The sequence below is a fragment of the Harpia harpyja genome, chromosome 9 (assembly GCF_026419915.1).
Source record: "Harpia harpyja isolate bHarHar1 chromosome 9, bHarHar1 primary haplotype, whole genome shotgun sequence".
Classification (NCBI taxonomy): domain Eukaryota; kingdom Metazoa; phylum Chordata; class Aves; order Accipitriformes; family Accipitridae; genus Harpia; species Harpia harpyja.
This window is the reverse complement of record NC_068948.1, coordinates 40,395,285-40,408,066: the sequence shown is the minus strand read 5'-3', so window position 1 is coordinate 40,408,066 and position 12,782 is coordinate 40,395,285. Positions and strand designations below refer to the sequence as shown.

The 12,782-nt window shown below is 37.2% G+C and overlaps 1 protein-coding gene across 2 annotated transcripts in view; it reads right to left on the bottom strand.

Moving 5' to 3' along the window:
• The window catches only part of LOC128145878 (protein HIRA), a 38,846-nt gene that overhangs the window by 11,660 nt on the left and 14,404 nt on the right, over positions 1–12,782 (bottom strand). For both annotated transcript variants that reach the window (XM_052796655.1, XM_052796656.1), the window contains exons 8-16: positions 12,181–12,348; positions 11,541–11,654; positions 9,718–9,788; positions 6,004–6,109; positions 5,185–5,412; positions 4,295–4,380; positions 3,632–3,826; positions 2,071–2,241; positions 348–552 (exon numbers count right to left, since the gene is read on the bottom strand). In XM_052796655.1, the coding sequence (XP_052652615.1) occupies positions 348–552; positions 2,071–2,241; positions 3,632–3,826; positions 4,295–4,380; positions 5,185–5,412; positions 6,004–6,109; positions 9,718–9,788; positions 11,541–11,654; positions 12,181–12,348 (1,344 nt within the window). The remainder of the gene's footprint in view (positions 1–347; positions 553–2,070; positions 2,242–3,631; positions 3,827–4,294; positions 4,381–5,184; positions 5,413–6,003; positions 6,110–9,717; positions 9,789–11,540; positions 11,655–12,180; positions 12,349–12,782) is intronic.

The window sequence follows — 12,782 nt, the reverse complement described above, 5'->3', positions numbered from 1 at the left end:
CTCTCTTGTGCTCGGGCCACTCTCCATGAAAGAACACCAAAAACTGATGGCATTTCATTTTATTCTATACAGTCGTTTGGCAGGCTATCAATACTTAGCATGCTGGTACCATTTAGTAAGTAGCTACATATTTATATAAAGGATGGACACATTTGCCACACCATATGCATCTACTTTTTATAATCTTAAATTTTAAAAAGAATAAGTTTAAAGGCAAGGAAGAAGGATGGCTAACAATTCTGAGGGACTGATCTACTTGTGTTTCCCTGACTTGATAGAACAAGTCAACATGGGACTGACTTTATTAAATGAACATTGAAAGCCACAATGAATCTTATTTATTTCACCTGAACAGTTAAAGTTACTGGTACAAGTCTGGAGTCTTTTCGAGGCCTTCCTTTTTTCTTCTTTTCTACCGTTTCTCCCTCAAGTTCCAGTTTCCGTTTGGGTGCACTGAGTGGCTTAGCAGCTGGAATCTTCTCTTCACTGTCACTGCTGCTCTCCAGAATATCCTTGGGCTTATTGTCTTTAATTAAATTCTGATCCTTCAGTCTGAGCAAGTAAAAAAAATATATTTCATGTTTTACATAAACTGATTCCAAAAGCTGCCATATATCCTACACATTGCATTCTTGTAGGTAAGAAAATACATTCTTAGGCTTATCTGAGTGTATTTCAAAATGCACAAAGGCAAGAGGAGGAAGCTGAAGAGGTATGGCAAATCCTCTGCAGAAATACAATGTGCAATACATATGTAAGCTGATCAGACATATTCTCTCCTTTAAAAAAATTAATCAAACTGGATAAAGCTGTAAATAACAACTTTATTTTAGCATTCAGTTCCAATTACAATCAGATCTCTTCCCCTGGGTTGATACAAATAGTTCAGCACTATGTAAGATGCAAGAGTAGTTCATCTTTTACCCTCCAATGGACATTACACTTTCTGCTTACTCATGCAGAACTTCATTTGTCATTCTGTTGTCTATCCCCAAAAGTTGTCCTATTCAGTTCTGACTACTGTAAGAGACATATTTGCAAACTACACAAATGACCTCACTGCTCCATTTTCCATTTCAGGAATACAGTATAACTAAAGATGACAAAGTACAATTCCCTGTGAACTCTTTTGTTAACCATTATACACTAAAATAGGTCATTTAATCATACTCTTCCTATTCCCTCCAATAGCTGGTTATTAACTCACAACAATGTTTTGCCACTTATTCCATAACCTAGAAATATCTTCCATAACCCAGACCTTTTTTCTTTGGCATCTGAATTATGCCAAACAATACACTTTTATCCATACTTTACTGACATATTAGAAGCAATTATGAGAGTAATTTAATACATCTTTCTTCCACATCATATGGTTAAACCCTTTGACATAAAAATTCTGAGGTACTGGTATTCAGCAAAAACACGTTTTATTGATAATAAGTTGGGGAACTACATCTTTCTCAAGACTGCTATTTTTTCTATTGTTTGTTTTGGTGAAGCAGGAATACTTATGCCATAACACGCTATATCACAAAACCAAAGGCTTTCTTCTTTTTTTTTTTTTTTTTTTTTTTTAAATCATGTGGATCCAGAGCCAAAAACCCTTAAAATCAAAGCGTCTTCTCTGCGTGCCTTCAAGGCATAAAACTGAAATACAACTGCAGCTATTATGATGATAGGCTGTCTGCAGACATGTATGGTAATTTATCTTGAAGTAAGTCTCACTCTTGTACAGAGATGCAGGCTGGCTATTTTTGTCTTCCAAGGAGCACAGATGCATGCAGCCACACATGGGGGCACGTGCACACATAGCCTCTTGCAACAATAGTTTTAACTCAGAATATTTTGAAGAGTCTGCTTGATCCCAAACGCCAGAGACAAAGGTACAAAGGGATAATGCCAGCAAATAATCTAGCTATTTGCAGCTCTCCCCTTCCTTCTAACTGCGGAAGAGACCCAAGACAATTTCTAGAGTGCCAGCACCATGGCATCCACACCACAGAGAATCAGTGTTTTAACTCCCTACATTACTTTTCTGCCCCACCTCCGCTCCAGGCTATGTCTTACCTGTCCACAACAGTCTGATTTGTATTTGTTACAACAGCAGTCCCTGAGGTGGCTTTGGATCGTTCTGTAAATCTGGAATCAAATGCTTTCATAGGTTCAATCTTGGATGGAGTTGTCAACACAGAGGAAGATGATGCAGGAGGAGCAGTTGAGGCAGAGGTAGCATTTACACTGTCAGTAAAACAGACAGGAAAACAAGTATTGAAAGAAATTTAGTACTGGTAACCTGCATTGCTCATAACAACTAGCTAGCATTCATTATACTGGCTAGAAAGCATATTGAAAACCTTTCACTCAAGTACATACATGAATTATGATATGCTTTTTCCCCTTTCATGCATCAGTATGTTGCAAGCTTTGCCTACTCTCAAAAGCTGTTTATGATACATCTCAGAGCTAAGAGCTTCATGTGGCCGCATAGATATATCTAGATTAAAAGACCCTAATTCATTCATTATGTATTTTTAATTCAGGAATGAAATTATACTTTCAGCTGGTACTTACATACCCAAAGGGAAAGGATCACTATTTTAAATGACGACTGGGGCTCCTGGTTTTACCCCTTGATCAGGTTACCAAATATTTTCCATTACAAGATTATATTCCACTGTTTATCAATCCAACAATTTGGGCTGAAAAAATTCATGCCAGGTTTTGATTTTGTTGTTGAAGAATCCAAACTAATTATTAGGCCTTTCCAAGCATAACTCTAAGGCAAAGGAATGTGTTTTCCCCACACTAAAGCATTCCAGGGATCTGTTATTTGGATAGCTGTTTACTTCAGAGATTTTTCAATTCATTCAGAGAATGAATTGAAAGAAAGAACAGCTCTAAATAACTGATGTTTGTACTAAAAAGCTGTTAGAAGTCCAATTTCCAAAGAAAAGGAGACTTAATAGTTTCATCTGTCAATCATTTCTCATAGTCTACCCACTCATTTTTTAATCTGTGGCCAATTTCAACTAAATTTGATGGAGTGGTAGAGGTTCCAATGACATTGCGGTCTTCCAAATGCTATAAAAACACATTGAGGAGAAGCCGCCAAGTCAGTGTTACCACTGAGGAAAAAGCAAGTAAAATTTAGTTGTTCCATAATTCGAAAGACACACTGGCCAATCAGCATATGTGCTCATTGACACATCAATGTCACTGTGCTCTGATGGGGTTGTTATACAGGGTAGAAGCATGACCATGTTTGAAGTGAGGAGATCTACAGGACACAGGACAGAATTTGACAGAAAACAAGCTTCATTACTTCCACTGCTGGAAAACCTTCTATTATTTACTAATAGCAACCCAGTAATCTATAAGCAAGCCAATTTGTTAGAGCATTAGCAATCAACTGTGTACCTCATTGCATTGAAGTTCATTTCCAGAACTATGCATATGGATTTATTCATATTTAAAGTAACTAAAGACTAATAAAATCTCGATGTTTTCAGGAATTCTTGAAGTTTTGTCGTAAGGACCCTACTTTAATAATTGCTTGATTACAGAACTGTAAACAAGAATTAAAAACTTAACAGTCATGTAAATGAAAAACAAAACTGCAAATACTGACCCATCTTTATTGGCTGCATCATCTGTTGGTTTTATACTGGCTGCTGTTGGCTCTACAGAAGGCTTTGAAGTATTAAGGGAATTTGCTGCATTAGAATCTAATGACATGAGCTGCTGGTTACTTTGAGAAGACATCATTGAGCCAGATAGGGATCCAGATATTGGGATGCTATTGAAAAATGCTGTAGAAAAATCCCTAAGCAAAAAGACAAAAAATATATTTCTCAAAAACACTTTAAAAATAATTGAAAAAGAATAACTTTAACTGAACTATTTATTCCATTCTTCCCTTTTCCACATGTGGATACTCATATACAACATAAATAAACCACCAACACCTAACTTTCCAGAGTCATTTCTCATATACAAAGGACACTAAAGTCAGTATTAATGTAGATATGAACCTGCAGTACATGAGGGTATTGTTCACTCATCTATAATGGTAGATAATAAGAATTAGCTTTATCTATTAGAAATGAGATCTTATAGCTAAGAGAACACAGGTTGAAACTATATTCCATAAGTAGACACAAGGTATTTCCAGCAAGTGCTTTAAGATGCCATAAGATTAAAATAAGTCAGAATTCTGAGTTTGTATCAGGAAAAAAAAAAAAAGAAAGATAAAAAGGTAAAGAAGGATTTTAAAGACTACTTCCAAACATACCCAGTGTCCAGCTGAGCTATGCAGAGAGGCGTGATCCTTCTCCGACCATCTGCTGTTCGTGTTTCAACTTGTTTTTTTAAGAGATTCTGTTGGGAAATATATTTCATCATAATTTCTGATAAATAGGAAACACTTTTTTTCTTTTTTTTTTTTTCCAGCTGACAAGAATAAGTGTATTAGATAAAAGATGCTCCTCAGTTAAAAATCTGTTGTTAAATATTTTTTCCGTATTGCCTTTGAACCATGCTGTTATTGCATAATAGAATCAATCCACATTTTTATTAACACGAGTGTATTTTAATATCACAACTTTTTTTTTGACCAATAGTAGGTGTTTTTTAAGTAGAAGTTCATACAGTACAAAGTACAATAGAATTCTGATTCTGAACATTCTTTTTAATTTAAGCACACGCATTTGCAATTCTGGATCTATCCATCTGTAGAAAAAGGCATCTGTGGAGAATGTAATCCGCTCTCCACATTAGAATCAAGTCTGAAACATTCTCATCTGTGCGCATTGAATCCTTCATTAAAAGTTGTGTTCTATGTTTAGGAGAGAATTAAATAATGCTTTCAACTACCTTCACTGAGAAACTGAAGCACAGTTCTACAGTTTGGCTGTTATTAGCTACTTTTAGTTTCCCTTCTGCACACCAAAAATCTAGCACCCATCATAGAAATATCCACGAGCCTTTTTCCACATAGTCTTACTTCTGCTTAAAAGCATTTTAACTTTTCAGCGAGTCCCAGTAATATCAACTGGACCATTCATGGGTTGAAAGGTGCCATTCAACACAAATAAGCAAGCAGAAATTGGTTTTATCATAAGCAGTTTCATATTTATCAGCTTAGTACTTGACACTATAAAGTGACTATCCAAGAACACCTACCTTTCTAATGTCCTCCAAACTCTCCCCATTAACCATGCTTGCCACTTTGGGAGCCGCTGTCACAGTCCCAGATGCTTCCCTAATTGACGCATTCTTCTGCTCCACCTGCTGCTGTTGCTGTCTCTGTTGATACTTGAGCATCTCTGGATTCTCAATAATGGTTGTAGACAACTGAGCCTCAGTCATTATAGCTAGGCTTTTACCATAGGTGGACTGATGAATGTTGCTCTGTGGGCGTTAAAAATGTATCACACAAAAAGACTGACTACAACTGCTAACATGACATCACTAATTATAATGTAATGGAATCACATGAATCTAATGGAATCCATAAAATGCAAATGCCCTCTGTATCATTTATACACTACAGTTTTTTTTCTTTCTTTATATTTTCAGCTAGCACTAAATCAATACATAAAATAATTGGAATTCAAAGCTTTAGTTGCTAATAGCAATGAGAATTAAAAACAGCCAACAGCAATCAGTTTAAAAAGACTTGCATATATGCAAGTCAAAGAGTAATTTTAAAGTGTTTTGACGCACCCACTCCTTGTTTCCTTGGCCAAATAATTACTTCAAATGTATAATGATGTGTAAGCAAGTGGATGTTTTCCAAATAGACTTTCTTCCAGAATAGAAACTAATTTCACAAACTCATTTCTTGACTACTCTTTTTTAACGATTTGTAAAGTAGACAAGAACCCATTTTTCTGTAATATGGAAATCAGTCACTACATAAGTCTACAAACAGTCCAATATTTTAATTGAATCAATACATCCCTTAAATATGATCACAGATTCTCTGAGTGCTTACTGTACCTTTTCCTCCTCGCTGAGTGGATCTCCAAGTTCATCCTGGGAAAAGTCCAAAAACGCCACTGATCCATCCATGGAACACACCAGGATACCGAGTCCATTAAGGGTCCTGAAGAAAACAAAGGCCCATCTTTGTTTTCAATCTCTTTCATTGATGCAAAGGGGCAATACAATAAATTGCTCAATAAAAATCTTAGCATAAGATTATTATCACTGCAACTCTTGATGGAACCAAAGAAGTGGGACAGCAAGGAGACAGGGTGATGGACAGCAGGATTCCGTGTGCCGATATTCCTTTGGAGACTGCACACAGGAAGGTGGCATTAAAACAATACACCTACCCATGGCATGGTCAACACCATGAAAACCTTTCTGTAGGGGTAAAACAGTATAGTGTTCACAATGAACAATGAGAGAAAATTATAAATGTATTTGCTTCAAAAGATGTACAAAATCTGTGTGCTAATAGAACTGGGTGAAGAAAGGGACCTTCAGGAGATAAGCAATCGATACGCTTTTAAGGACCTATTAACTGCTTTTTGGGGGCCATGGAAGATGAAGCTTCATCACACATGGGAAACAAGTAACAGTCCATTCCTATAAAGACCTTACAGTCCAAATAAACAAGATAGGACAGAGAAGGGATGAGACTCTTAAGAGAGAAGCTCTATGTTGGGTAATGCCTCTTTATCATCACCTGAAGCGACAGCAATAAAAAGAAAGCAGGCTGTGCATCTGAGCAGTCCAAAAATCTCTGTACTAGGCAAGAACATATGTTTGATTTTGTTGTTGTTTGTTATTTGGGTTTTGAAGCAAACTGCACATGTTCTTGTATGTGGGGATATATTGTAACCCTCTTCTGGAGGTCTCAAAAGGTTTTCTTGGTAGAAGAGGAGAAGCTATACATTCTAGTCTTAATGGAATGATAACCTTCCATATATAACCTATTATTGCACATTTGAAAAAAATAATATTTGATGAGTTTTGACTGCTAACCCAGTAACTTCCAATTATAGAGCTCACAGAGACAGCAACATAGTGGTTTACAGATGACTTGTTACAGAGAACAGAAGAGGAAAGGGAAGCAGGCAGAACTCTGAAGTCCTATCCAAATTAGTCCAGCAAGACTTAATATATTACATGTATCATGGCTATAGGTATAAAATGTCTTTTTTCATGGTGGCTGGTGTCCTGATAGCATCACATCCAGAGAAGTTAACCTCAGCACAATGTAACTACATTAACCAACACTACTCCAAGTTAGAAAATTATAAAGTCTTGTTGAGAGCTTTCTGCTTGCTTGGCAGACAAAATCGCTGAGCCCCTATTGACCTCTGGGTCCGAGCAATTATTCCATGAAAACATAATCATGTTCAGATATTATGATGATGCATCCAAGTCTAAAACTCTAAAATAGAAATGAGACAGCTATAACAATATAATAGTATCAGATTTCTCTGAATTTACTCAAGTCTGTTTTCAGAATGGAGCATGTTTCTGGGAACATTCCATATTATTGACATTTTAGCCATACATTTCAATTTGTAAACAGGATATAAAATAACAAGCTTCCTGATGATCCTTTGTCTCTCAAATATCCCACAAAACCATTTCCTCAGAAACTGTAAAATGTTAACCAGCTATTACTCCCAATGACTTTATGCCATGAAAAATGTGAAAACTGCAGATGGAGAAATAAAACACACTACAGGAAAACAAAACTATTCAAAGCTATTGTACGACAACAATAGCAGCACTTCTCATGAAATATTCCATTTATTGGCTTTCTAGCCTCAGTCTATTAATGAAAGAAAAATATTTTGGTTTTGAAAACTTTTTATCGTGCTTCATTGAGCTTCATGGCAAAATCCACATGGCACACAGAAAACAGGAAATTATAAAACTGTAAGCTTTAAAATTTACACCATAAAACCACCAAGACTGTTACAGCTATTAAGGTAGAATTTCAAAAGTTAGGAAGTGCTAGAATTAAGACAACCTATGTAATCAGCTGTATGCCTATCATGAAAAAAATATTAGTCTTTTCTTGTACAGAACCCTTAACTCTGTAAACCACCTGATGCATAGGTGCAGAGTATTTTTTTTAATACCATTTACTGAGTGGTCTCATGGTTATTTCTCCCTATTATGCAAGTCTTGCAGTGACTAAAGAACTACTAACTTCTGCATTTTTATGACAGGCCTTAGGAAGAAAGCAGGAGAGGAGAGAGTACCACTAACTGCATGCGGAAAGAGGAAAACAAGATGTGGGACAGTAGACTGCTGGGAAAGTGGGTTGTCCAACCCAACCCAAATCACTAGATATGTCCTGCAGTCTCTTGGGAAAGCTCAGCACTTGCCCTTCTACTATGTCCTCTACTATGTCCTGTGGTTGGGTGGATGGAGTGTGGTTGGGTGTAGTAGGTTCATTATCCTTTCTCTGAGACTTGCTACATGATCAGTCTCTGCGACTCTTCAACACAGAGCAATTTACACCCTTCACATGGTGCTGCAACAACACGGTATAACTACGTTTTTACTAAAACCAAAAGCTATTGCATTTACTTTTTTTTAATACGTGAAAATCCTTCAGGCAATTCAAATGATGAGTGAGTAGTGCATATGTGTGTATAAATGAGTGTATGTCCTGGTTTCAGCTGGGGTAGAGTTAATTGTCTTCCTAGTAGCTGGTATAGTGCTATGTTTTTGAGCTAGGTATGAGAAGAATGTTGATAACATACTGATGTTTTCAGTTGTTGCTAAGTAATGTTTAGTCTGAAGTCAAGGATTTTTCAGCTTCTCATGCCCAGCCAGCGAGAAAGCTGGAGGGGCACAAGAAGTTGGGAGGGGACACAGCCAGGGCAGCTGACCCAAACTGGCCAAAGGGGTATTCCCTACCATGTGATGTCATGCCCAGTATATAAACTGGGGGAGTGGGGGTGGGGGAATCGCCGCTCAGGGACTAACTGGGTGTCGATCGGCAGGTGGTGAGCAATTGCACTGTGCATCATTTGTACATTCCAATCCTTCTATTATTACTGTTGTCATTTTATTAGTGTTATCATCACCATTATTAGTTTCTTCTTTTCTGTTCTATTAAACCATTTTTATCTCAACCCACGAGTTTTACTACTTTTCCTGATTTTCTCCCCCATCCCACTGGGTGGGGGAGGAGTGAGTGAGCGGCTGCGTGGTGCTTAGTTGCTGGCTGGGGTTAAACCATGACAGTGTATGTATAAAACATTAAAAAAAAAGAAAAAGGACTTTTTCTTTTGGTATATTGTGTCTTTAGGCATGAAGGAATGATTGGCCTAGAAGGTTTGCCTGAATGTCGTAACTGTACAATGCAGTAACTTGTCATAGACATAATGCACATAAAACTCACCAAGTCCACCATGTCATGTTATAAGATACATAGTCTATGAAAAAATTTCAGAGAATCACAAGTAGGAACTCATTCCACGGGTATTTTACTGCATCATTCTAGATACATCAGGTTTTATTCAGTTTTAATGTTACACAACCTCAAGTGACCACGTGCTAGTTGCTAATGTTACTACCAAAGATGTTGCAGCAGAACCAAAACCTTCAGGAACCAATTACTTGTGTTCCAACAGCTACAATCTGTACTGTTTAAAGGAATTTCCAGTTAATGTGTATACCTAAAGTTGATAGCAACACTTTGACTTTTGTAACAAACAGCAGAAATCAACTTACCAGGATATGTCCATGATAGACTTGTCAAACAGCTCATGTATGACAACTAAAGGTCGTTTCAGACACGTGAGCTTAAAACAGAAGAAAGAACGCTCAGAAATTTAGAAGTTCTACGCTACCACAGATATTGCCACATCAACACTCTCCCAGAGTCTATCAATATTCACCAAAAAAAGATCTGGCCAGGATACAGCTGTATGCCTGGTGGTATATCTGAAATACGTGGTTACCCATTCCACTACTGGCACAGAAAAGCTTTGGGGAAGAATAGCTGACATTCAACCCTCCCCTGCTTTCAGAAACACAGACTGAATTTCTTAACTAACTTTGCCTTTACATCGCAGTCACAGAATACTCTCCACCTCTCAAAACATAATTCTGCAGATGCTAAAGACAGCTTCTATGCTAAGCTTTACTGAGATAAGGATGTTGCAAACTGCCAGCACAAGAGGAAGATGCAAAACAGATTAGGTTTCCATGCCCTAGCTCAGACTACTTGTCTAGGTGAAGCCTATCAAGAGCAAAGGGAACTTGACACAGAATTCTTCTTAAAGAGGATTCCTCTACGCTTATAAATCAGCTTAGTAATAAAGAACTGAATATTAAAATTCCCACTAACCTGTTCCAAATCAGACATTCTAAGCTCTTTAATGTTAAATCAATGGACTTAATATTTATAGTATACAGTACAACTGAAATGAAGCAGGAGAAGTCAATGTGGTCTAGGATGTTACACGCTCATAGGTTCACAGATGTAGTGTAGTAGTCATATTCAGTAGTTATTTCTTTTATGTTTCCATAGGTCTGTGTTGTATACATGTCTACGAAGCTCTTCAAGGCAAAGACTGCCTATAACTTTGCATCTCTATAATACCTAGTATAACCTCAACAGGCACCCTAAATGAAATCATAGTATAAATAGAAAGTAAAACATACTGAGAGTGATACTTTGATATGGGTATGCACTGGTAGCATTGCCAGAAACAGATTTAGTGTTATGCATTTAGCGATTGATGGATAAATACCACACTGGAATCTATAAATAGTAGATTGCAGTCAGCAATTGGTGTGTTCTGGCACATGTTCTCATCACAAAGCTTTACAAACCAGTTAAATTTATTCCTTGCCCTTTGCAGTTGCCAAACAACCCGCCTTGCATTTATAAATGTGAGAATAGCTACTCTTCTCTTAGCCAGAGTAAAAATTTTAGTGTAGATTTCAAAGTAAAACCCAAACTAGATATTGAAAACTTGAAAGTATACTTAAAAAGCTCATTCACTTCCACATTCCTTTCCATAGCAAAGACAGAAGCCAGGGATTGAAGCCAGAACAAAGCAGAAAGATGAGTTGTATATATGCTCAGAAACAGCAATCCTGTGCCTGCTACATTCTCCTCATACCCATAAAAGCAAGACTAACAAAGCTGGACTCTGAGAGTGATTAATGGATAGGTGGGCTAAACATGGAAAAACAGTAAAGTCATTTTCTTAAGACACTCACATGGAGAGCAAGTAAAAGACATAGGAAGAAAAGAGGGCTGAATTGTTTATTAACTGTGGTAACACATTATTTCCTTTAACGGTTCCTCCCCCTTACCAGAGCAACATACTCTGCCACTGGCTTCTAGCTGCTCTTGGCTTTAGAGAAATGAACTAATACCAATCCACTTCCTTCCCCCCAGCTAATCCTGTAACAACAATGAGGAAAAAAACTAAACATTAAACTAAATATAAGACCTAATGCTGTACATGTGACCTTTGTGCTAAACCCCCAAGTTATCCAAATGACCACATTAGTTCAAAGGTAGCAAAAAAACCACTTACCCAGACAGAGAGAGATCGATCCTTACTACCAACAGCACAACAGCAGTAGGGACAACTTGACTTGGTGGAGCTCCCATTCTTTTGTTTCTTCTTGAAGATTTTTGGATTGAATTTCTGAACAAATGAGATGCCCCAAATTTTATTACAGTAATTACATTTTAGTAGGAGATCTGCTTTAAAAGCAAGTTTCCCACTTAGGAGTGAAAAAGAAACATTTCATAGAAACAAAGTCCCTAACCAGACTATAAGAGCAGTGACAAAAGCCACATATGCTTTCTGAAGGGGCTTTCTGAATGCCTTAACAGGAATAGCAAATACTATTAATTTTATTAGTGATCAGGAACCCACTAGAAACCTAGTCACTTTAATCAAGTCACTGAACAGCTAACAAAGCTAGTGTTTGGCATTCCTAACATGCTCCTGTATTTTCCCTTATCTTGTTCATCTACGTCCAGTTCTTTTCTCACAAGAGCAAGCTGATTGCTTCCAACATGTGAAGTTGACATCTTTTAATCACCACCATGCGTTTGCTTTACTAATCTTGACACCTACCTTTACCTCGTCCCATTTATGCATAAAATCACCAAAAAGCACATATTAGAAGTTTTACTTCAGGCATAAATTACTATCACTCACTCACCACTACTGTAACTGCCTTCCGATGCCCTACAAAATCCATGTTGGTTTTCCATCCATCTCTCTCAATGATCTGAGCCGTAGGTCCAGAATTATTCATGGCATGAGCAGAAACAAGATAGTGACCATCAGGTGACCAGCTAAGACGCAACACATGAGTTGTCCCTCCACACTGACAAGAAAAACCCAACATACTAGAGCTTTAAAAGTGTTTGGTGAACAAAGGATTTTTAATACAAAGTATTTAAATTTTAGATTTAGGGAATAGGACTACAAAGTAAGGTTTTTGTGCATATAAAAGAATGACATTACATGCAATTCTCAGCACTTCAGCCACATTACAAGTGATCTAGTGTAACTTATGAAGCCCTACCAAAAGGGGGAAAAAGGAGCCCAGAGAACTGTTTTAAAGGAAACAAAATTTAAGTCTTTTTGGATACTGTACACTCAGTATTCATCACAGTCTTAGTGACAGGGCTTCAGCATACCTATAATAATACTGAGACTTCAGCTTGCAACACCAGCTCACACATGAATTTAGGCATTTACAGTCTACTACAAAGAGTAATTGCACTAATCACAATACCATAAGATCAGTGCAATACA